Source organism: Mustela nivalis (assembly GCF_964662115.1).
Source record: "Mustela nivalis genome assembly, chromosome: 12".
Taxonomy (NCBI): domain Eukaryota; kingdom Metazoa; phylum Chordata; class Mammalia; order Carnivora; family Mustelidae; genus Mustela; species Mustela nivalis.
In genome coordinates this window covers 94201154-94222009 of record NC_139031.1, presented here as the reverse complement: position 1 = coordinate 94222009, position 20856 = coordinate 94201154, and the positions used below count along the sequence as shown (strand labels likewise).

The window sequence follows — 20856 nt, the reverse complement described above, 5'->3', positions numbered from 1 at the left end:
TGACCAGGCTGATCGTCTGCAGTCCGTGAGGCCCCAGACAGCACGGCTTGGCGACAGCCATGGGGCCGGAGCTGTGGGGGACGCCGTGCCCCTCCGGGCTGTTGTCATAGCTTCTAGACGTCAGCACAGTGACAGGCAACAGAGTCAAATGGCAAATCATCCTCTGAGCTGGACGAACCTGCCCAGAAAATGGTCTCTTAATTGGGTTTGAAAGCTCTTGTGGAAGAAAAGCCAATTGCTCGCTGCGTGTGGGGTGACACTTAAAACAGTCAGAGGCGGAAAGGGCGGCTCTGGCCCCTGAGTCACTTGTCACCAGCATTTCCTCCTGCTTGCGTGGCAACCTTTGTCTGCTGCAGTGAAAGCTAAGATGTCATTATGCAGGCTCAGCCTGGAACAGACGCCTGCTCCCCCCTCCCTGGCAAAGCTGGTCTTCCCACAAAGGGCCGAAAAACTGCCTGGGTCCTGTTCTAGGGCTGAGCCTGTGGGCTGCTTGGGAGTCTCTAGAGCCCAGGAATTTCATTCCTTCCTTGGGCCATTGTATGTGTTCAATCACTTTTGGCTGCGTGAAGGAGGGAACTTATGTTTCAGCACCTGGACAGAGCCCAGAGACAAACCCCAGAGTGAATCAGCACAGCCATTCAAAGCCTTTCATTAGCAAGTGGATCAGGGGAGAGCAGACCTTTGGGGGTCAAGACCTCAGGCAGAGGGTGGAAGGTGGGGGGGGGATTCAGTCCTACGTGGGTGTTGGGGGCAGAACAAGGCAGATAGATAATTCAGCACAGCATGGAGAAGCTGTGTCTTTCAGGAAGCTTCTCATGCTTCACTTCCGATGAGAAGGAATGAGCCAGCGGATCCAGGACGCACACACTGCCGGGCTCAGGAGGAAGCCCAGAGCCCTGGAGCGGGAGGCCCAGTGCCTGCTCTCGGGGAACTCAGATTCCCTGTGAGGCCCATCTAGCCTCCCATCTAGGAGGATATCCTGTAGACTCGAGCCCATGCGTTGGAGCTTCAAAACTCTGAGTAAACCTAAATTATGTTCACACTTCACCCGTCTCCCGAAGGATATGCGTCGACTTAAAAGAATGAGTGAAAGCACCGAAATGATAAAATGGAAGAGGAAATCAGGATCCGTGAAGGGCAAGGAAGAGAAAACGTTAACGGGGGAGGGTGACCTAATGATTTTCTCGTATATTTCTCTGCAAAAACCGTAAAATCGTACAAATCTGTCATACACGGCAAAAATCTACCTTCTTTTATTTCTTCCTTTCTAATGTTAATACTGTTCAGCTCCTGGGTTTCTTCTAGGATTTACTTAAGATGTGGTGGTCATCACCAGTGGGAAAGAGGGGCAAGGCTATACATGTGGGGACGCCCTCCCCTCACCTGGAAGGGCAGCTGGGGCTGACTTCTACCCCTGCCACTTGCTAGCTGCTCACCTGGACCAGGTTAGTTCCCTTCTTGCTGAGCATCCATTTCCCACCTGATGATGACAGACTTTAAAGACAGTTATTGTGCAAATGACATGGGAGAGCACGGCGGGTGCAGAAGCCAAGTCCTCTTTACCCACTCCCAGCCGCACATGTGCGAAGGTTGCAGCGTTCTTTTTTGTTGTTGTTGTGGTTGTTTTTAAAAATTTTATTTATTGGGACGCCTGGGTGGCTCAGTTGGTTAAGCAGCTGCCTTCGGCTCGGGTCATGATCCCAGCATCTTGGGATCGAGTCCCGCATCGGGCTCCTTGCTCCGCAGGGAGCCTGCTTCTCTCTCTGACTCTGCCTTCCACTCTGTCTGCCTGTGCTCGCTCTTGCTCGCTCTCTCTCTGACAAATAAAAAAAAAAAAGTTATAAAAATTTTATTTATTAAAAAAATTTATTTGTTTGACATAGATAGACAGCGAGAGAGGGAACAAGCAGGGGCAGTGGGAGAGGGAGAAGCAGACCTCCTGCCGAGCAAGGAGCCTGAGGTGGGGCTCGATCCCAGGACCCTGGGATCATGACCTGAGCCAAAGGCAGACATGAGCCTCCAAGTGCCCTGAAGACTGTAGCACTCCCTAGAGCTTTGCTAGAGTTAAGGTGTTGACATTAGTTGTGTGAGTCTGCTGACGTCAAGCTTCTGAGTCTCCCGGCAAATGCACCTCATTTTACAAACAAATGCAGATGTTTCTGTCCAAGTGGTGATGAGCACAGAGCTGGGCAGCGGTGCTGGTTCTGCTCTCCTCCTCCAGCCTACACTGGGAGGACTCCCCTGGAAAAGGCGTGCCTGGTGCCTTTGTATATTTCTCTGCAAAACCTCGAAAGCTTACAAATCTCTCATACTCGACAAAAATCTACATTCTTTTATTTTTTTTTTTCTTTCTAATGTTAAACTGTTCAGCTCCTGGGTTTCTCCTAGGATTTACTTAAGATGTGGTGATCGTAAGCCATGGGAAAGGGGGACAAGGCTGTACATGTGGTGAACCCTGCCCCCTGCCTAGAAGGGCAACACGTGCTCCAAGCTAAGTGCCCAGAGGTGCTGGCTGAGGGGTTAAGCAAAACAGACAAAGCAATGCCAAAGGCCTCTGCCTATGGCTCAGGTCATGATGCCAGGGTCCTGGGATCAAGCCCCATGTCCTGCTCCCTGCTCAGCGGGGAGCCTGCTTCTCCCTCTCCCTCTGCCTGCTGCTCCCCTGCCTGTGCTCCCTCTCTCTTTTTAGAGCGATTCTCTTAGAAGGAATCCTAACACTAAAATGGCAGTCCCAGGGGTTCCGATTTTTCCTATGTGAAGGGGAATCAGCTCTGTGGCTTCACATTCATCTTTTAAGAAAAAGAGGGACACTAGGGATGCCTGCATGTCTCAGTTGGTTAAGCGTCTGTCTTCGACTCATGTCAGGATCCCTGGGTCCTGGGATCAAGTCCCACATCGGACTCCCTACTCAGTGGGGTGTCTGCTTCTCCTTCTGACGCTCCCCACCCCTATGGTCCTCTCTTTCTCTCTCTCATTCTCTCTCAAATAAATAAATAAAAATCTTAAAAAAAAAAAAAGAAAGGAAAGAAAGAAAAAGAGGGATGCTAAAGACTCCCCACAGTTCTGATATTGATTCCTTCGCTGTCCCTCGAAGCTCATTTTGACCTTTTCTTCGATCCAGGGAAGCGCCAGTGAGGCCACGCTGATGGCCTTGCTGGCCGCTCGGACCAAGGTGGTGCGCCGTCTCCAGGCCGCCTCCCCGGAGCTGACGCAGGGCGCCATCATGGAGAAGCTAGTGGCCTACTCATCGGATCAGGTGAGGGGGTCAGTTGAGCATGTCGGTCCCAAAGTCCATTGAGCCTCTATGATCAGAATCTTTGTTTTGTGTCCAATCCGATCCAAACAAAACCATGCGACCTTCCCAACATTTCCACAGCAGCCGTGTTTGACATGGGTGTTTGGTGTTCTGTCAGTGTGGACAGGAGGTCATGCAGGTCCAAAGGGGGTTAACGCACCAGGGTCACGGGGGAGCGCCCGGAGGGCTTGGGATCCTGAGCCTCCTGTCGGCCATTGGGAGCCACAGTGAGATCCAGGCCCCAGGACAGAGCCAGGTAGGAGACAGCAGTGGTGGGAGCCCCAAGGCAGAGAGGGGCGCCCTCGTAAGAAGGTAAGAACTGGCCTTCCTGGAGTCCTCGAGACACAGTGGATCCACCATCCCACAATGGTGCCTGTCATTGGCTTCCTTTCTCCAGACACCAGGCACTGAGTGTGGCCCCGAAGCAACCCAGGCCTCGTGGTGAGAGGAGCCCCCCAGATAGGAACCAGGTTTGCGCACTCTTTTTCAGGGTGGGCTTTGCAAGCTCTCACTGTTTGCTCACTAAACTGAAAAGCCAGATTCCACAGGACCCAAGACAACAGCAGGAGTGAGGTGCAGGGGAGTGGCGGGGGCCTGCCGCACAGGGAGCTCTCTGCAAAGCGGGGGGCTCACGGCCCCGTGTATGGCGTGCACGCATGCAAGACTCTAACTGCGCTGCCTTCTTTCCAGGCGCACTCGTCGGTGGAAAGAGCCGGATTAATTGGAGGCGTGAAACTAAAACTGATCCCTTCGGATGGCCAGTTTGCCATGCGCGCTTCCGCCCTGCGGGAGGTCCTGGAGAGAGACAAGGCCGAGGGCCTGATCCCTTTCTTTGTAAGTTAACCAGGCATGTCGGGTATGGCCCCCTGGGAGTCTCCAAGCCCCGCCTGGGCCTCTCGGACAGGGCACTGAGTGCTTGTCCCAGGCTGTGTGGTACTTGTGTGGCCAGCTGCCTGCTCCTTGAGGGAGGCTGGAGCAACACTCCATTCATTTCTCCCTCCACCTAATCCCAGAGAGAGGGAAGCGGAGGGCTCAGCCCGGAGCATCCTAATAAGCCAAGAGGTCTTGTTTCTGCTCCTGTCAAAAGTGACATCCTGTGATCGCCCCTTGACACGCTGCCCGCCCACCCACCTCCCCGCTCCCCATGCCATGGTAGGATGCTCTGTCCTGAGGAGTGGAGGATGCACCCGTGCACCAAATTAAAAATAAAACCCAGAAGGCCTTGCCGCCTAGATCAGGATTCTGAGCAGACACTAAGACGCGTCGTCAGTAAGGGATGTGTTGCAAACAAGCAGCGACTCGCTATCGGTAAAATATCGAATTAGCCAAACAGCACCAGGTTTCTGCCCATCTGTGCACAGACAGGTCTCTTCCAGGGAGGGAAGAGATACTTGGTATTACAACTTAGAGCAGCTGGACATGGGAGTTGTCATCCTGGATGTGGCCATGGCCTGGGGCTGATGTGTCACATTCATGACAAGTAAGAATGACCTTGGCACTAGCCTCATGGTGTTTAGCCTGGCTGAGCCACACGCCAGACGTACCCAGCGGTGCTGAAAATACGTCGATGCCCAGGCCCTGCCCCAGCAACTTTCACAACTTTCACCAGAATTTCTGGGGAGGGAGCCAGGCGTTAGAAGCTTTTCACAGCAAGAGTGCCTAGGTGGCTCTGTTGGTTACCTGCCTGACTCTTTTTTTTTTTTTTTAAATATTTTATTTATTTATTTGAGAGAGAGAGCACAAGCAGGGGGAACAGCAGAAGGAGAGGAAAAGGGAGAGGGAGAAGCAGTCTTCCCACCGAGCAAAGAGCCTGCTGTGGGGCTCCCTGTGGGGCTCCATCCTAGGACCCTGAGATCATGACCTGAGCTGAAGGCAGACGCTCAACCATCTGAGCCACTCAGGTGCCCCATGAGCGTCTGACTCTTGATTTTGGCTAAGGTCATGATCTCAGGGTCCTGGGATCGAGCCTGGGTTGGGCTTCGCACTGGATGAGGGGTCTGCTTCAGATTCTCTCTCCCTCTGCCCAGCCCCCTTCTAAAATAAAAAATAAACCTTAAAAAGAAATGGGAGCTCTACATGGGAGCTCTACATGGCAACTTCAAGACGCTCATATTCCTCCTGAACCCTTCTCGGTATCCAAGTGTTTCCCAGCTGTTAGAGCAATCTAGGTTTGGTAGACTTTTACGTCTACTTACAGACTTTTATAGACTTTTATATTACTCCTGTCCACTGTTTTTTTTTTTTTTTTTTAATTTAAGGTTTAATCTTTGAGACAAACTTTTTTCCCTCCAAAAAAAATGGTTTCCTTCAGTTCAGATGAACTAGACCTCATTGAAAATCTAACTTGTGACTGGGGAGGGCATGGAGGGTATAATTTGATACAAAATTTGATCCTGATTTATGGAGTTGCCAGGGGAAGCAGGAGCATCGCCAAATAATCACCCTGTAGAAGGATCAAGAAGATTCAGATGTAGCTCATGGGAGAAGCTGATGGCCAAGGCAGGTGTCCGGTTGTGATCAAGGCTGGGCCAGAGTCACCTTAGTCACCCTGTCCTGCTTCTTTTCCCTGTGCTGCAGGACAGCCATGTTTATTGGTGCGTTTGTTTCTTGCCTCCTTCTTCCCACCAGACTGCAAGCTATGTGAAGGGAGCGATGTGTAATCAGCTCGTTATCCCAGCTCCTGGAACCTGCCCAACACTTAGCAGATGCTCAATAAGTATTTGTCAAATAAATAAAGATTTGGAAGGAAGACCGTTCTAGTTAGAAAGAAAGGCTACCTTTAAAATTCCCATGTACAATTTCAGGAGGGTTGAAAGGGTTCTGTTTAAACGAGATAAATATTTTTAAACCCGTACTGTCAATCTTCTAAGACTCATTAGACTACCCCGCCTAGGGAAAAAGAAATATATTAAAACCCGCTCTTGCAGATTTGAAGATCATATGAAATGATGGAAGGATTTCATTTCATAAAAACTTCAAAATTCATGGGACACCTGGGTGGCTGTGTCGGTTATGTGCCTGCCTTCGGCTCAGGTTGTGATCTCAGGGTCTTGGGGTTGAGTCCCACATCCGTCTCCTTGCTCAGCACGGAGTCTGCTACTCCCTCTGCCTACTGCTCCCCTGCTTGTGCTCTCGCCCTCTCTGTGTGTCAAATAAATAAATAAAATCTCTTAAAAACCCCCACAAAACTCATAAACAAAATAAAAAAGGAAAATGCTGGCAGGAAACAGAATATATAATATAAAGTAAATCTCAAAAAAAGGCTCACATTTCAATAAGCAAAAAGGCGACATCCCAGTGGGAAAACAGACAAAATACAAAAACTGTTAGTTCCCCATTCCATCCCAAGAAAGCGAGAACGCAAAATCAATTTCCATCTTCTAATAACCAAAGCTGTGAGGATCAGCTCTTGAGAGAGGCAAAGGATCATCTCAGCTATGGGTGTCGACATGCCCACGGGCTTCTTTTGTGTCTGGCGGGGTTTATTTCACATACTTTGAGGTTTTAGTAGTCAGTGGTGCAGGGATACATTGTTTCCTTTCCTATCTACAGGTCTCTTCTCATACTCATATTTCTCATACTTCTCATACTCATGTCTCTTGGGGGCAGCCAGTCATTTTTGCTGGGTGGCTGTTGTTTTTTCATTTGTTTCTAAATCCAACATGACATTTTTCTTGATTTTTCTTCATTTACCTAAGGGAAATTTTGATACATTTCAATGAGCATTTGCAATCTTACTATTTGTTTTCCATCTCGCCGGCCTCTCATATGATGGTTTTTCTAGGGTTTCTTAGACTACCAAATGTTTTATATTATTGTTTTATATGTTTATATGTTTTATATTATTCTGTTTTCTTCATTGTAGCTTACTAGCTTTATCTTATTATTATGCCTCCCCTCACCATTTATGCGGTTATTGTCATACATTTTAATTCTACATATATTTAAATCCTGTGAGACGTCATTATTCTATACAACTTATATTTACTTTCATAAATCTCATATTTCTTTTTCCATTGATCTTTCTTTCCTGCATTTTCTTATTTTCATCTGGGATCATTTCTTTTTCTGTCTGAAAAACTATCGTGAGCAGTTCACACTTTGGTAAGTTGTTTCTGTTTTTGTTTTTCTGAAAATGTCTTTACTTTGCCTTTGCTTTCGAATGGCATTTTTGCTGGGTCTAGAGTTTCAGGGTGGGTGGGTTTTTTCTTTTGGCAGAGGAAATACATAAGCCCATGGAACATGGGTTGTCAGCGTCACAGTGGCTTTTAGGCACATAGTGTGGCAATGTAGCTTTTTCCCTCTGGCTGCTTGTACCATTTGCTTTTAGTCTTTTTGTCTAGGCAGTTTTACTTGGAGGCAAATCGACTGTTTCTTTGTGCTGATTCTCACTGGGTTTCACAGAAATTCCATCACAGAACTTCCAGAATCTATGATTTGTCATCTCTTTGGGGAAATCCTCAGTTTGGGGACGTTCCTTTTTTTAAAGATATATTTATTTATTTGAAAGAGGCCATGTGTGTGCACACATGCAAGCAAGGGGAGGGGCAGCGGGAGAGAGAATCTCAAGCAGACTCCCACTAAGTGTGGCGCCTGATGACGGCCTCCATGTCGTGACCTGAGCCGAAATCAAGAGTCAGACACGTAACTGACTGAGCCCCCCAGGTGCCCCACTTTGGTGAATGGAGGGATGTAGGAGGTGGAGGTCATGAGGAGGAGGTCACAATGGGACCAGCACGAGGAAGATGGCTTTTTCCTGAGGGTAATTTGTGGTCAGGAAGGGAGTTTTAAATGGAAGAGGGACACAATCTGGTTTGCATTTTCCAACACCCTGCTGGCAACCAAGGGGCCCGGGTGGGGCTGTGAAGCCTGGCGCACAGAGCTCAGTGGTTAAGCATGACTCTGGGGGTCTGTCCACTATAACACAGGCCAAAAACCGAGTGACAGTCTTCTTCGTGCACCAGTTCAGCGTTACCCTATGAAAATAACAGGGCACACTTGAGTGCCATCACTGGGGGGGCGGAGTGGTTTGTGGATGTCCTTCTCACCGCTTTCTTGTTGATCCTTCAGCCGTGACCAGTGGTCGTTAGCAATTAACCACCAACATTGGCAGGGATCGTGACTTACCGTAGAACATTCCTTACCTGAAAAAATGGAGTTCCATTGAAATCAGGCTTGACCCACAGGAGCGTCTTTGGGAGGTAAAAGCTATTCGTTGCATGTGGCAGAAAATCACGATTAATGTTAATAATCACTGGCAGATGGTGAGTGTGGCCGACGGGAGCGCGGGAGGCAAGACAAGAAGCAGGAAGTGAAACAGTCTGGCGATTGGTGGAGGATGATGATGGCAATGGGTATGGAAAGAAGGGACTGAGTTAAGAGGCATTCACGACAGAACTGATGGCCAACAAACCAGGCAGTGAGGGCGGAGCTCAGGAGCACTTCCTGAACTCTGATGGTCCCCCGTTCCCCGCCCCCCCCCGCCCTGAGCTCGGAGATCCAGAAAGCCCAGAAACAGGAGCAGCAAGGCCTGGGAGAGAGACAGTGCTGAGCTCATTCTTGCAGGAGATGAAGGTTTGCATGTCTCAATAGGGATGCCCCAGGACAGCTGAGTTCACTGGGAGGGGAGGTCTGATCCAGACACAGGTGTGGGTCCCATCTGAGTTTGGGTGGTCCTGATATCGCTAGGAAGGCACAGGCAGCCCCCCATGGACTGGTTGGGAGTCTGGGGAAGAGACCCCAGGAGAGAACACCAACAGATGAAGTGTGTGGGGAGAGAGGAAGCGGAGGGGTGGTATAGGAGCCACACCAGAAAGCTGGGGCCACGCAGCCAGTAGGGACGTGTCCTGAAGGCTGGATGCCTTGTGTGTTTTGCTAAGGGGAGGCAATTTGAGACTTCCGTAAGATTTTCTGGAGTGGCCAGGGGTGGGTGGAATTCGGATTCCACTGGGCTCCCGTTGCAATGAGGAAGGTGGGCATGGATTCATCTGTAGGTGGGATAGGGGAGGAGAGGGCAGTCATGCTGGCTGTGAAGAAATGAGCCGAAGTGTGTCCACGGGCTCAGTAAAGACGCACAGGTGCAAGTGCTGCAGAGAAGACCCCCTCACCATCAGGGGGAACAAACCACAGTTTGGTCTGGGAAGACGGCACCCAATGGACATGCCGCTATTGGAATGTTGCCCTAGAGGCCAAGATTGCAACAAATGTTTGAGGGCACGTGCAGCGTTCTGACAGAAGCCCACAGGCATGGGCCAGTCCCGTGTGTCAGAGCCCAGGGAAGGCTGAGAGTTCATGCACATGTGTGCACTGGCCCTTGAACCTGTGAGGACGTGGTCTCTTTCTTCATGGGTTGGTTCCTGGTGGGAAGACATGGGTTTCCCGGTCTTTGCACTATTCGGTGAGCACTGTGCACACACATGGGGCAGAGGGTGTGATTAGCATTCTGCAGGATCCGTGAAGGCTTTGGCTAAGGGATAATGCGTAAGCTGTGTCCCAGAGGAGACACAGGCAGCGCTCATGGGCTCAGAGACTTTCTGGTTGAAGAACAGAGTACGACAGAGGTACAGAGACAGGAGAGGTCACAGGAGGTTCAAGGACATGCAATGGTTGTTTTTTTTTTTTTTTTTTTTACCTTACATGGGTCCCTCAGCCAGAGTCCTCTGAAGCCAGAGAGAGAAGCCAGGCCATACCTAGGAGGGCAGCAGCTTGAACTTGGACATACTTTCTACCTGCTCAGTTGAAACTATGTATCTAGTGGTTATAGTTCTGCATAACACCTACATGCCTAATTCTGAGATGTGAACCCATAGCCTCCATTATCCTCATAAAGGAGTTGCAGGCATCTCAAAACTCCAGACCCTCTGCAGAAAGTAAAGGACCCCTTTGCCACAAGTTGGAACCAGGAAACATGAATCTCGGCCCCTCCCCAGACTTGCATGGGGTTGTAACAGTCCCCCTCTCTTCCCTGCGGTGGCTTGCTGGCCCGAGAGCCAACCTAATAAGCTCAGGCCACAGACAGAGGGCAGTGCCTGAGAGGTGCTCATCAGAGCTGTGGCAAGGAAGGCAGGAGGGGCAGCTCTGCCTCCAGAAGGGGAGGAAGGGGACGTGAGTCTGGACAGCAGATGCGCCACAGGCTCTCAGGGACAGGTCACTGGCACCTTCCCCCGCTCCCTCTCCCTGCACAAATGTGATTAGGGCCCTGCAGCGCCGCCCAAATCAGGTTAGTGTCGGCAAGCGGAGCCGGGGTGATCAGACCCTGCAGCGAGCAGGTGCTGGACTTGAAAGCGGCTTGTGAGAATTAGAACAAGCTGGTTGCAGCCATCTAGAATGCAGCTTACAGGGCCCGCTGCCCCACCAGCCGGGCACGTCCTTGCTGCCAGTCCGGTCCCACCGCCTGCCCATGCACTGGGTCAACCAGCAGGGCCGCCAGCCCGGCCCAGGGCCCTGGGTTCTTTCTTCAACTGGCAAGACAAGAGTTCATCACACTGGGGTTCACATGATGGTCTGCCCCCTGCCCCCGCCTCTCGTGTCTCCTTGACCCATCTGCAGGGTCTCACCCAGGTCAGCTGCAAAGTCTGGATCATAAACGTATCTCCAAGGGCTGTTGGGGTGGCTGAACAGAGTCTGCGAAGCCCCAGGCTAGGCACGGCCGGTGCTCAGAACACATCTCCACTGAGCTGCGCCCAGGATGACACAGGCAGGACTTTTGTTTTTACAGAAATGCTCCATGCTCGGTAGGCAAACATTGAGAGTGTATTTTTATGTTATGAGCTCCAAAAAGCTCATCCTAAGAGACAAGCCTTTTAATATTTGGCAAACATCATTGTAGACACTCTCCCGTGCACACATCCATAGGTAGAAGATAATTTTAACAAGGGATATTTAATATATGTGTCGTCTTTAAAACATAAGTTATTGCCTTTATTTCTATGAGAACTGGAGGAAAATCAGAGGGATTTGAAGAAATTGCTGAATAAAAGGTCATTCCCAAGAAGTTCTTAAAATGGACATAATAAATTAAAAGCCAATATTAAGATGGTTGAGTTATTCTGTAGGTTTTTTTATTTATATCCTTTTTATGCTATTCTTCTAATGAAATAGGCAAAGCATCAGGAAGAAATTGCAAATACCAGAGAGAAATCGCATACTCTCTTGGAGTCCTACTAAGTGAGTCATCTTGTCGGAGTGAAGCAACGTGGAGGTTGCTGAGGCTGACGATGGGGAGGCGTGCAGCGGTGGGGGCCGGGGCGGAGAGCGTCGGGGACGCCGAGGTCTGGAGCATCTGGACCCGGTGGGACCTTGCAGGCTGGGCATTTGTGCTGTACGTGGGAAAACGGGAGCCCAGCTAGCTGCTGGCGTGACAGGCTGCAGCCCAGGGGTTTAAGCGCTGTGTGACGGCAGTGTGTGTGTATTCATCACCATTTCTGTTTCCTGAATCTCTGTTTTCTGTATGGGTGACATCTTGGCGGCCTCACTGACCCTGGAGGGACCGCTCCTCCCAGGACCAGACAATTCCTAGAGATGATAAAGGACCGTCTTTCCCCAAACCAGCCAATCCAGTGTCCACACCCCAAACCTCCTCCACCATGGGGCTCCTACACTCCAAGCAAATGGCTCCTGCCTTCCTCACCCAGAGCCAGGGGCACTAGGGACAGTCCCCGTGCATCCCAAAGCCCATTGCAATTATTCCAACCAGCGAACCTTCATCCTGCTCGCCCTGCCTCACCTGCTGCTTCCCCTGGAAGCCCCAAGAAAGCCTCTGGGCCTGGCTGCCCCCTCTCCCTCCACCTCCTGACTCATCCTGATGCTTCCTCGTGTGGCCCCCGTGTGACACAGCAGGTCCCCTCCTCTCCCAGGGGCCATAAATCAAGCTGTCTTTGTAATGGCAGCAAGTACCCAATCTGGTGACTTTGCTGTACCTGAATAACCGGAAAAAAAAAAAAAAACACACAACTAACTAAATAAATAAAAATGTAAAAAAATTAAAAATGGTAAAAATAATGGCAAAATATAGTAAAAAAATAGTAACCGAATAAAATGTCAACAAAATAGTAAAAGATAATAAAAATAGTAAACAATAAAATAGAAAAAACTAAAAAGTAAAAAAAAAAATAGTAAAAAAACCCCTAAAAAAGTAATTTCAAGTACTCTGCTTCTGTTCCCTGGGGACCCAACTTCCCTGGTCACACCCCATTGCTGCAAGGGTTCCTGCCAGAGTCTGGCCAGGATCTGCTTTAGAATGACTCCCTGACACGGGGCAGGGGACAGCTCTGGTCTCTAGGCAGCTGCTTTCCGGCCCGGGTGACCGTGTGAGCAGAGAGCCAGGCTTGTCAGCTGAGCCCTCCACAGGGCAGGCACGATGTCGCCCTGGTGAGAGCTCTGACTTTGTCTGAGAGGCACCCTGGGGTCTCAGGGAAAACGCAGGTGGTCCTCCCTCCAGGCTCTAGACCGCATGGGTCCCTGACCTCTTCCTCTTCATCTTTATTCTCAGGGCTCTGAGCACTGCTGGGGTCCTCGTGGAGGAGGAAAGTTCTTGTCACGCTCTTGTCACGCTCTTGTCACGTTGAGGGAGAAATATCATCACCCAAGGGCAGTGGCGTCATAACTCAGTTGGGCTCCTCAGTTTATAAACATAACACGCTTTCGGGTCACCTGGAGAGAGTCTGAATTCAGCAAATGGGTCTCAGCACCCAAGTGCACATTCCTAGCGACACGACGTGCAGCTTGGTTTCAGCAGCTTCGCGGGTCCAGGGAGGGGGCAGCCTCGTGTGTGGGTGCCTGTGTTATCACTGCGCTTCGAGCACCAGCAGGCCTGGTTGTGTGACCAAGTGTGCTCAACGCTGTCTGGAAACGTGCCTTTTAAACACTGTTTCCCGTGTCCCTAGGACTTTCTCATGAGTCTACTTGGAGCAGATCTCCATCTCCGGAGGACTGAAGTTCCCTGGGGAGCTGTGCTGAGGGCAGGGAAGGGCAGTAGATGAGAGCTGGGGAGCAGGACTCCTGGTCAAAGTCCTGGGGGCTCGGAGCTGCCCCCAAGGCTTTCCAGGAGTGACATGTCCTAGCGGGGGGCGGGGGATTCTGCTGTGAACTATGGATGCACACACAAAGGAGAGCTCCACACCTCCTTTGCACAGAAGCAAGGATATGGTGTGACTGTAGTTAGCATATATGCATCTGTCAGTAAATCCCAGCTGGGAGATGCCATCCAGGGGTCAAGGGCATCCTCCCTGCCCCGTCGGCACATGGGGAGTCAGTCTTGCACATGGGCTATTTCCAACCTCACAGCCTGGTGCCCTGTGGGCAGATGGTTCTCCCGACCTGTCGTAAAGCTGCCATGCAGAGACGGCCAGGTTCAGGTCTCCGGCCAGTGGACGCTGATCAAGCACCAGCTCCAAGGCTCTGGGCCCATCCGGGGGCAGCTGTAATGCTTGCTTACGTTACAACAGTGACCAAAACATGGTGGCCTAACAGGGGTCTGCTTTTTACTCCCCAGCTGGTGGCTACGTTGGGGACCACGTCCTGCTGCTCATTTGACAATCTCCTAGAAGTGGGTCCTATCTGTAAGTATCTGATCGGATGTTCTTCTGGAAAATGTTCTTGATATATGAAGACTTTAGTGGACCTTCTTCCTTGGGCTCCCCTTCTTCACACTACTAACAACAGGATTCAGGGTCATATTATAATATCATAATAGACTTAGATAGGATAAAGCATAATGTAATGGGATGTTCATATAATAGTAACTTCACATTCCACTGCTTTGCTAGATGCGTCCTCTATTTGCAATGGCATAAGTCTCATTAGCTTGAAATCCACAAACCCAGAAATGCGGCCTAATTGCACCACCGCTGAGCTTGCCCGAGCCAACACGCTATCGGTAAGAAGCAGCTCTTGCGTGCCATGCAGCGTGGCCACACTCCCCTCCCTCCCTCACGGCACACGGGTAGGGTAGCCTTCTGGGGGGATGCAAAGTCAGAGAATCCCCAAGGGGAACGTGAGTAAGGACTGTGCTTCTGAAGTTGCCACCTCAGCCCACAGCTCTGATACCCACTGGGTCCGGGAAGGGTTTCTATGACAGAGACCTTCTCTTGGGCAGGGACATGGCTTCATGACCCCCTGCCCCTGTCCTTGGGGCATAGGGCACCCGCTGCCCCAGGACCACAGGGCTGGTCATCAGGGTGCTCTGGGGTCCCATGGAGGTTGTTCAGGCCCCAGACCGCATCCCTGTGGCTTGTGCTAGACAGCACACCACCCATGGGCAGCGGCGCCCCCCAGCCCCGTGTGCGTCACCCCCATCTCTCCTAATGGGGATCCACCTGTGCCCATGCTCGGGCAGCAGGGTGGGGCTCAGCTTGGTCACAGCACACCCCGCAGCGGTCCAGCCCGGCCCCTTCAAGCTGCGGGCCCTCCTGTTCTAAGCTTCGCGTCCCTACCTTAAGGCAAAATAGTTGGATTTCAGTCCTTTCCTCGCAGGGCTCTTAAGAAGGTGAGTTCAGGCACAGAAATCGTGGAGTCCCAGGGTGGAGGCAGGCGTGCCAGGGTCCGGCCGTGCCATGCCCAGGGGCTGTGGGTGTGGATGTGCCTATTCACACCGGTTTCCCTGCAGCACGTGTGGCCGGCGACTGATGGCGGTGAGAGGAGCTGGCTGAGGGCAGTGATACAGAGCCCGAGGCTGGGATGAGGGACACAGCGGGCAGCTCAGGCCGGCGGTTTGCCCACCGCAAACACTGGTGTGCCCAGCCAAGCTGCTGGGCGCCCCTTTGACTCCGATGTCAGGCTGGGAACTGGAAGTCCTTGACGGGGACTGGCTGATGTCACGTCCCGGGCTCTCAGATTTACAGGGCGCAGCTCATCGGCAGGGCAGAGCCCAGGTTGTCCAGCCAGCGGATGGGCCAGGGGAGGCAGTCGGTGTTCCCAGAGCTCCAGGGAGTGGGTGAGCCAGCCCAGGCTGTCCCGCGTCCTGGAGCTCCCTCTGCTCCCCAGATCCCGGAGCCGTGGGAATAGTGAGCTCCGTGATGGTCACCAAATACACAACATTCACACAGGGCTGCTCTGGGATTCCGAGAGGACTCTGTTCTCCGTTATGGTTGGAATAAACTGTTAAAACGATACGGTCAGTTTTTCATCCACCATGATTTGACAAAGACGGTATATGCCAGAAGACCGTTTTCTCCAGACTGCTGCTTCAGGAAAGACACTTTTTTTCTTGGATCTTTTTAAAATGACTTGCCAGAGAGAGACTTGGTCTCACTTGGTCCACTTGGCTGAATCAGTGGAGGCTTCCAGCCGGTTTTCTTGGAGAGAGGATGAAATGCAGAAAGCAGGTAGCTGAAGGCAACAGGAGGGAGGCGCGACAGTGGGGAGTGGAGGACGGGGTCCCGGGGATTGCAGAAGGGGAGCAGGGTGCACAGGGCAGCCAAAGCCCCACCCAGGGGCACTGGGGTGGTGGGGGGTTGTCCCTCACGACGCAGAAGAATAGAGGGACCCCAGTCCCTCAAAGACTGCCCTTACTTCCAACACCTTCCCAAACCACCCTCAGGTTCAATAATCTTCCAGAAAGACTTACAGAGCTCCTTGAAATCACCTAGGTGTGGTGTATTGTAGGGAGCAGAGTCATGGGGCAGAATGCAGGAAGGCACCAAACTCTCGTCTTCTCCCTTGAGGTTGTGCACAGCTAGGTCCCCTCCCAATTATGGTGACAACACACAGAGAGTGGGAGCCTCCCGTCCCCTGCTACAGAAGCTCACCAAGCCTGTAGCCCAGAGTTCAACTGGAGTTGTCACATGCTCCTCACCTGGCTGACCTGTAGTCTCCAGCTCCTCAGGGGAGGTGCAGCTAATACCTTCCATCCCTACCTCCTGCAGAAGTCCAAGCAAATATGGCCCAAAACTACCATCATATATCCTGTTAATGTACCTTCTGGGGGCCAAAGATCCAGACAGAAAAGGATTCCTATGAGACAGAGCACTCCAAGGACTTGAGGTCACCTCCCTGGAGCCAAGGGCAAAGGTCAGAGCTCTTCTGGAGTGAAGTTATGAACCCACAGCTCACCTTCCCCTGGTGCATCTCATTCCCTTCCCTCCTGAGCAACCCCATCCCTGTCTTTCCTTCCCGTTGCCCCTCTCCGGGTTTCCCACACGTTCCAGGGTGGGTTGTGGTTTTTGCTCTTAGCAAGCATTCCTCTCACAAGGATGATGGCTGAGGGAGGAAAAGAGAGCCCTGTCTGCTGCTTCTGGAACCTGTTTCCCTTCCTCCTGCCTTCATGGCCCATGTCCTTCCTGACTCGTCTGCCTGTTCAGGCCCCAGGGTCCTGCACTGCCTCACCCCTGCCCTAGACAGTTCTAAACCGGACAGAGACATCAGAGTGTCAAACTCCACGCATGTGCCTTGAACAGAAAAGGAAGTGCCCTGACCGGCGGTCCGAGGGTGGCCCCATGGCCCCATGGAGAGCACAGCCTGGATCTGCTGCTGCTGCCTGTCCTTGGAGAGCCCCTGAGGTTTCTGTGATGCACAGAACCCTTGGCCCTGAGCAGGAGAGCCCTCCAGCAGGAGGAACACGGGCTGTGGCCAGTGTGGGTGAGCTGCTGTCTCTAAGCAGAAATCCCACATCATCAGGAGGCTCCGTGCTCTGCCTGGCCCTTGGCCACCTCCGCCCTGAGATGCCCACACACACCCTACACGCCTCTGCCCACAAAACAGGCTTCGGGGTGCTCACACGTCAACCACATCGTGACCTTCCGAGGCCATATCGAGTGTGTGGGAAAGGCATCTGGTCTGGATCTCTCCCATCAGAAGCTCAAAGAGAATCCAAGCTTCAAAACGCCTCTTAGAGCTTTCATCAGCAGGGCTCAGAACGACTCTCCACTCCTCACGGCATCGTGCAGGGTTAGCGAGCGTCACCCACGGAATGGTGAACCTTGCATCCGTCCGCCGTCACACATGCACATTCTGAGGGCTGAGTGAACCCTCCAGGCGCTGCCCTGGCCCTGTTCGGGCAGGACAGGACACCTGCTCCCCATCAGAAGGCCCCCAACATTCCACAGTTATGGATTTCATGACGGGCTTTAAGTGCCCAGCACACAGCAGGGACCCAACACAGCGCTCGCGTGTATGTGTCACCAGCCTCGGGGCTGGCATCATGAGAGGAGGCTGCAGGTGTCATCTGGTCTCTCCCCGAGGTCCCAGGTGCTATGTTTGTGTCCGCTTGCCTGCGAGGGAGAATGAGCTTGAAGGGGCATACGGCCGTACAGCTGCAGGATGGCTGGAGGCAGGGGTCGAACCCAGAGAGTCTCAGTCGAGGGAGCTCATTTAATCAGACCCTCTTGCCTGCGAGGAAGACGTGGTCCCTTCCTGCTAGAGGATTCTGGCAAGGCTGGAAAACACAAATCATGTTCACGAAGGAGCCTGGGATGATTGCAGGTAGCAGAGAACCAAGAAATATGCTTTGTGTCGAGATGGACACAGTGTGCGGGGTGCGGATAGAGGTCGCTGGGGCTGTGCACCCCGCCATTCCCCAAGGAGCTTGTGGGATGGGTTAGCCAGGAAGATTGGAGGAAATTCCAGGTGGGTGAGATGGGAGAAGGCCGAGAAAGGGGTGTAACTGGAGTGAGTTTGTGTGAGGGGCCCCGAGGGATCGCCATGAGCATCAACCTTCACGTCAAGCAGGAAGGCTGATCCCAGTTTCCTCATTTTCTACGCCATCCCTGAGCACCTGCTCTCTGCTAGTGCCGTCTGGGGACCTCTGTCCTCAGCTTCCTTGTCTTAGACCCCGGGGAGCCTGTTAGGGCCCAGAACCGGGCCAGCAAATGCATTGATGGACTGTATACAGTAAGAGCCCTGGCTGGGCTGGGGTGGTCCTCAGGCCCCCGTGGGCAGGGCATCCCCTGGGGAGCTCACCAGTCACCTCTGGCTTTCAGGTAATGAGGAGAACATGTGGCTGCACATCGATGCTGCCTACGCGGGCAGCTCCTTCATCTGCCCTGAGTTCCGGCATCTTCTGAATGGAGTAGAGGTGGGTGTGCTCTTTATCTTTAATAAGATCATTTAAAAAATTATTTTTAAGATGTATTTATTTATTTATTGTAGTGGGGAAGGGCAGAGGCAGAGGGAGAGAGAATCCACAAGCAGACTCTGTGCTGAATGTGGGGTCTGATGGGGCTGGATCTCACTGCCCTGGGATCATGATCCGAGCCCAAAACCAAGATTCAGCCGCATAACCCCCTGAGTCACCCAGGCACCCCTCTCTTTACTAGGGTCCCTCTTTGAAAGTGTCACGTTATCAGTGACTTCTCCTTACAAGGCTGTGACACACCATTCGTTTTAGCAACTTACTTCCAATCACATTCTGTGATTATCAGAAATCAGATTTCCTTATAAGGGGGGTTGAGAATCTGCCGAGCCAGACGACTGACCTTCTGGAAATTATACCTGACATTGGGCACTCTTTCTCCCTCTGCACAAATTCTGGACAGGCGTCTCACAGTAGGATACATTTTAGCTTCTGCAACTGTGGGGAAATATTTAGGAAGAAAATAAAATCTTAATGCCTTTCAGCTCAAGAGGTCAGGGATAAAAGCAACCTGCAATTTTCTTCGATCTCGTTCAGGATGACAGTGTGGTCTGACCAGGCCCCTGAGCATGGTTTATTAGTTTAACAGATATTGAATGAGCAGCCAGAGATGCATTTAAACGCCCTACACCGCTTTCAGAATTTGGAAACCGTGGCCTGTGATGCCCACGGAAACACCTGCTGCTTTTGAGAAATAGTCATCGAAACTATTGACCCAATACTCTGCTTCTCCATGGGGCTGCCAGGGTAGATGCAGAGAGATGACATTATGGGGGGGCCCTGACGTGCCAGTTCAGGCTCAAGCAGGTTGTTCCTCCAGCCAGGAACTCCACTGCAGACACAATAAAGGGTCCAGAGAGACAGATTTGCGGGGAGACCAAGGCAAGAAGACAGTGAGAGGAGCCTCGGTTCTGGCTTTATGCTCATAGGCAAGGGTTTCATGAGACCCCGGCCACACCCCATGCAGGGACTAAGGGCGCGATCCTTGGCATGAAGCGACTGTTTGGACGCCAGCTTTACCCGGGGACTAGCCGTGTCCCTGTGGGGAGGTTAGTGGCGTCTGTACATTTTGGAAAGTGGATTTAGTAATGATCTTTCCTTGGAGGGGTTGCCGTAAGTACCCAGAGTTAATCATGCTTAAAGTGCTTAAAAACAACGTCAGGCCCCCTGCCTGAGTTGGATCCTTTTATTATCTTTCACCACGGCTGCCGAGCCTGTCCCTGAGAACCTCTCTTCGCTCTCCTGTCTTGCTGCCAATTAATTTTCTAATTGCTCATGTGGATCCTCATCATGTCTCAACACCAGACAAGTGAGTGTAGTGTACAGAACACGAATATTCGCCTCTCGGGGAAGAACACCCGCCCTCCCCCGTTGCTGATGAATGAAACAGCATTCTGTCCGTGTCCCTGGATGTCTGAATCCTCCCTCACTCGCTGATTACTTATGGATCCCCAAACATGCTCCAGACCTCAGCTCAAGGCTGGGGAGAGGCTGCTAAGTGCGGCTTCCAAAGGCGCCAGTCAGCAGGAGGCAGGGGGCTGTGGTGGCGTGTGAGAAGTTCAGCTGAGCTTCTCACTCATCACTCACTCACTCACTCACGGACACCCTGCGCCCTGCAGCTCATTGCCGGGAGCTGGGTTTGTGGGTGTTATGAAACGTTAATCTCTATACCATCTGAATAAGTCCTATTACCGAAGGGATGCTCCTGACTGGGAAGGTTTGTCCCAGCACCTCAGGGACGGAGGGCAAAGCCTTCAGCAGGGATCTGTGAGCCTGCCCCCAGCATCTGGTCTGTCCAAGCATCAGGTTAAGGATTGTGCAATCTTTTCCCACCACTGCTCTCCTCCTTCCTGTGATCCCAGGACCTGGGATCAGCTTTCACGAGGGGTGGGGTGACGAACCGTCATGCCCACCGCAGCGCCGGGCACTGGAGCACGATGATATCAGCAGCAGACGGGATTTTCATGCCCGGCGCTGAGTCATTTCCGTGCCTCCCGCATTGTTCCTTGTGGGGCGAGGGCCTCGCTGCTCAGTGGGGAAGATAAGGCGGCTGCAATTTCCTGCCGCGTCCCCAGCCCGGAGATAAGAACGCCTCTCTCTGCCAGCAGGATGGGCACACAGCGCTTGGGTCATGAAGGAGGATTAAACAGACCAGCCCCCCGCCCCGTCCCAGGGAGCTAATAAAATTCTCGGCAAACAAAGCTCTTCTTTCACATTTTGTCTCCGTTTATCGACAAATGAAACGCATTGTCATTTCCCGTCTCCTTCTCAATGTCGCTTTTATTGAAACATGGAAGGAAATGAATCTGCTCCCCGAGAACGGGTTGACGCGCGAGGTCGCGGTCAGCCGAGCAGATGTCTCCCTGGTGGCGGGGGGCTCCCATCCTGGGCTGCACCCGTGGGCCTCCAGCTAGCCTCCGCCCCAGCTCAGCATCCCAAGGATAAAGCTGGGCATGCATTTTGAAGAATGCGAGATAGCACGATTTAGGATAGC

The 20856-nt window shown here is 52.1% G+C and overlaps 1 protein-coding gene across 4 annotated transcripts in view; it reads left to right on the top strand.

Moving 5' to 3' along the window:
* DDC (dopa decarboxylase) overlaps positions 1–20856 on the top strand; it is a 77094-nt gene that overhangs the window by 28209 nt on the left and 28029 nt on the right. For all 4 annotated transcript variants that reach the window (XM_082692548.1, XM_082692546.1, XM_082692545.1 and 1 more), the window contains 4 exons: positions 3122–3256; positions 3986–4129; positions 13788–13854; positions 18211–18305. In XM_082692548.1, the coding sequence (XP_082548674.1) occupies positions 3122–3256; positions 3986–4129; positions 13788–13854; positions 18211–18305 (441 nt within the window). The remainder of the gene's footprint in view (positions 1–3121; positions 3257–3985; positions 4130–13787; positions 13855–18210; positions 18306–20856) is intronic.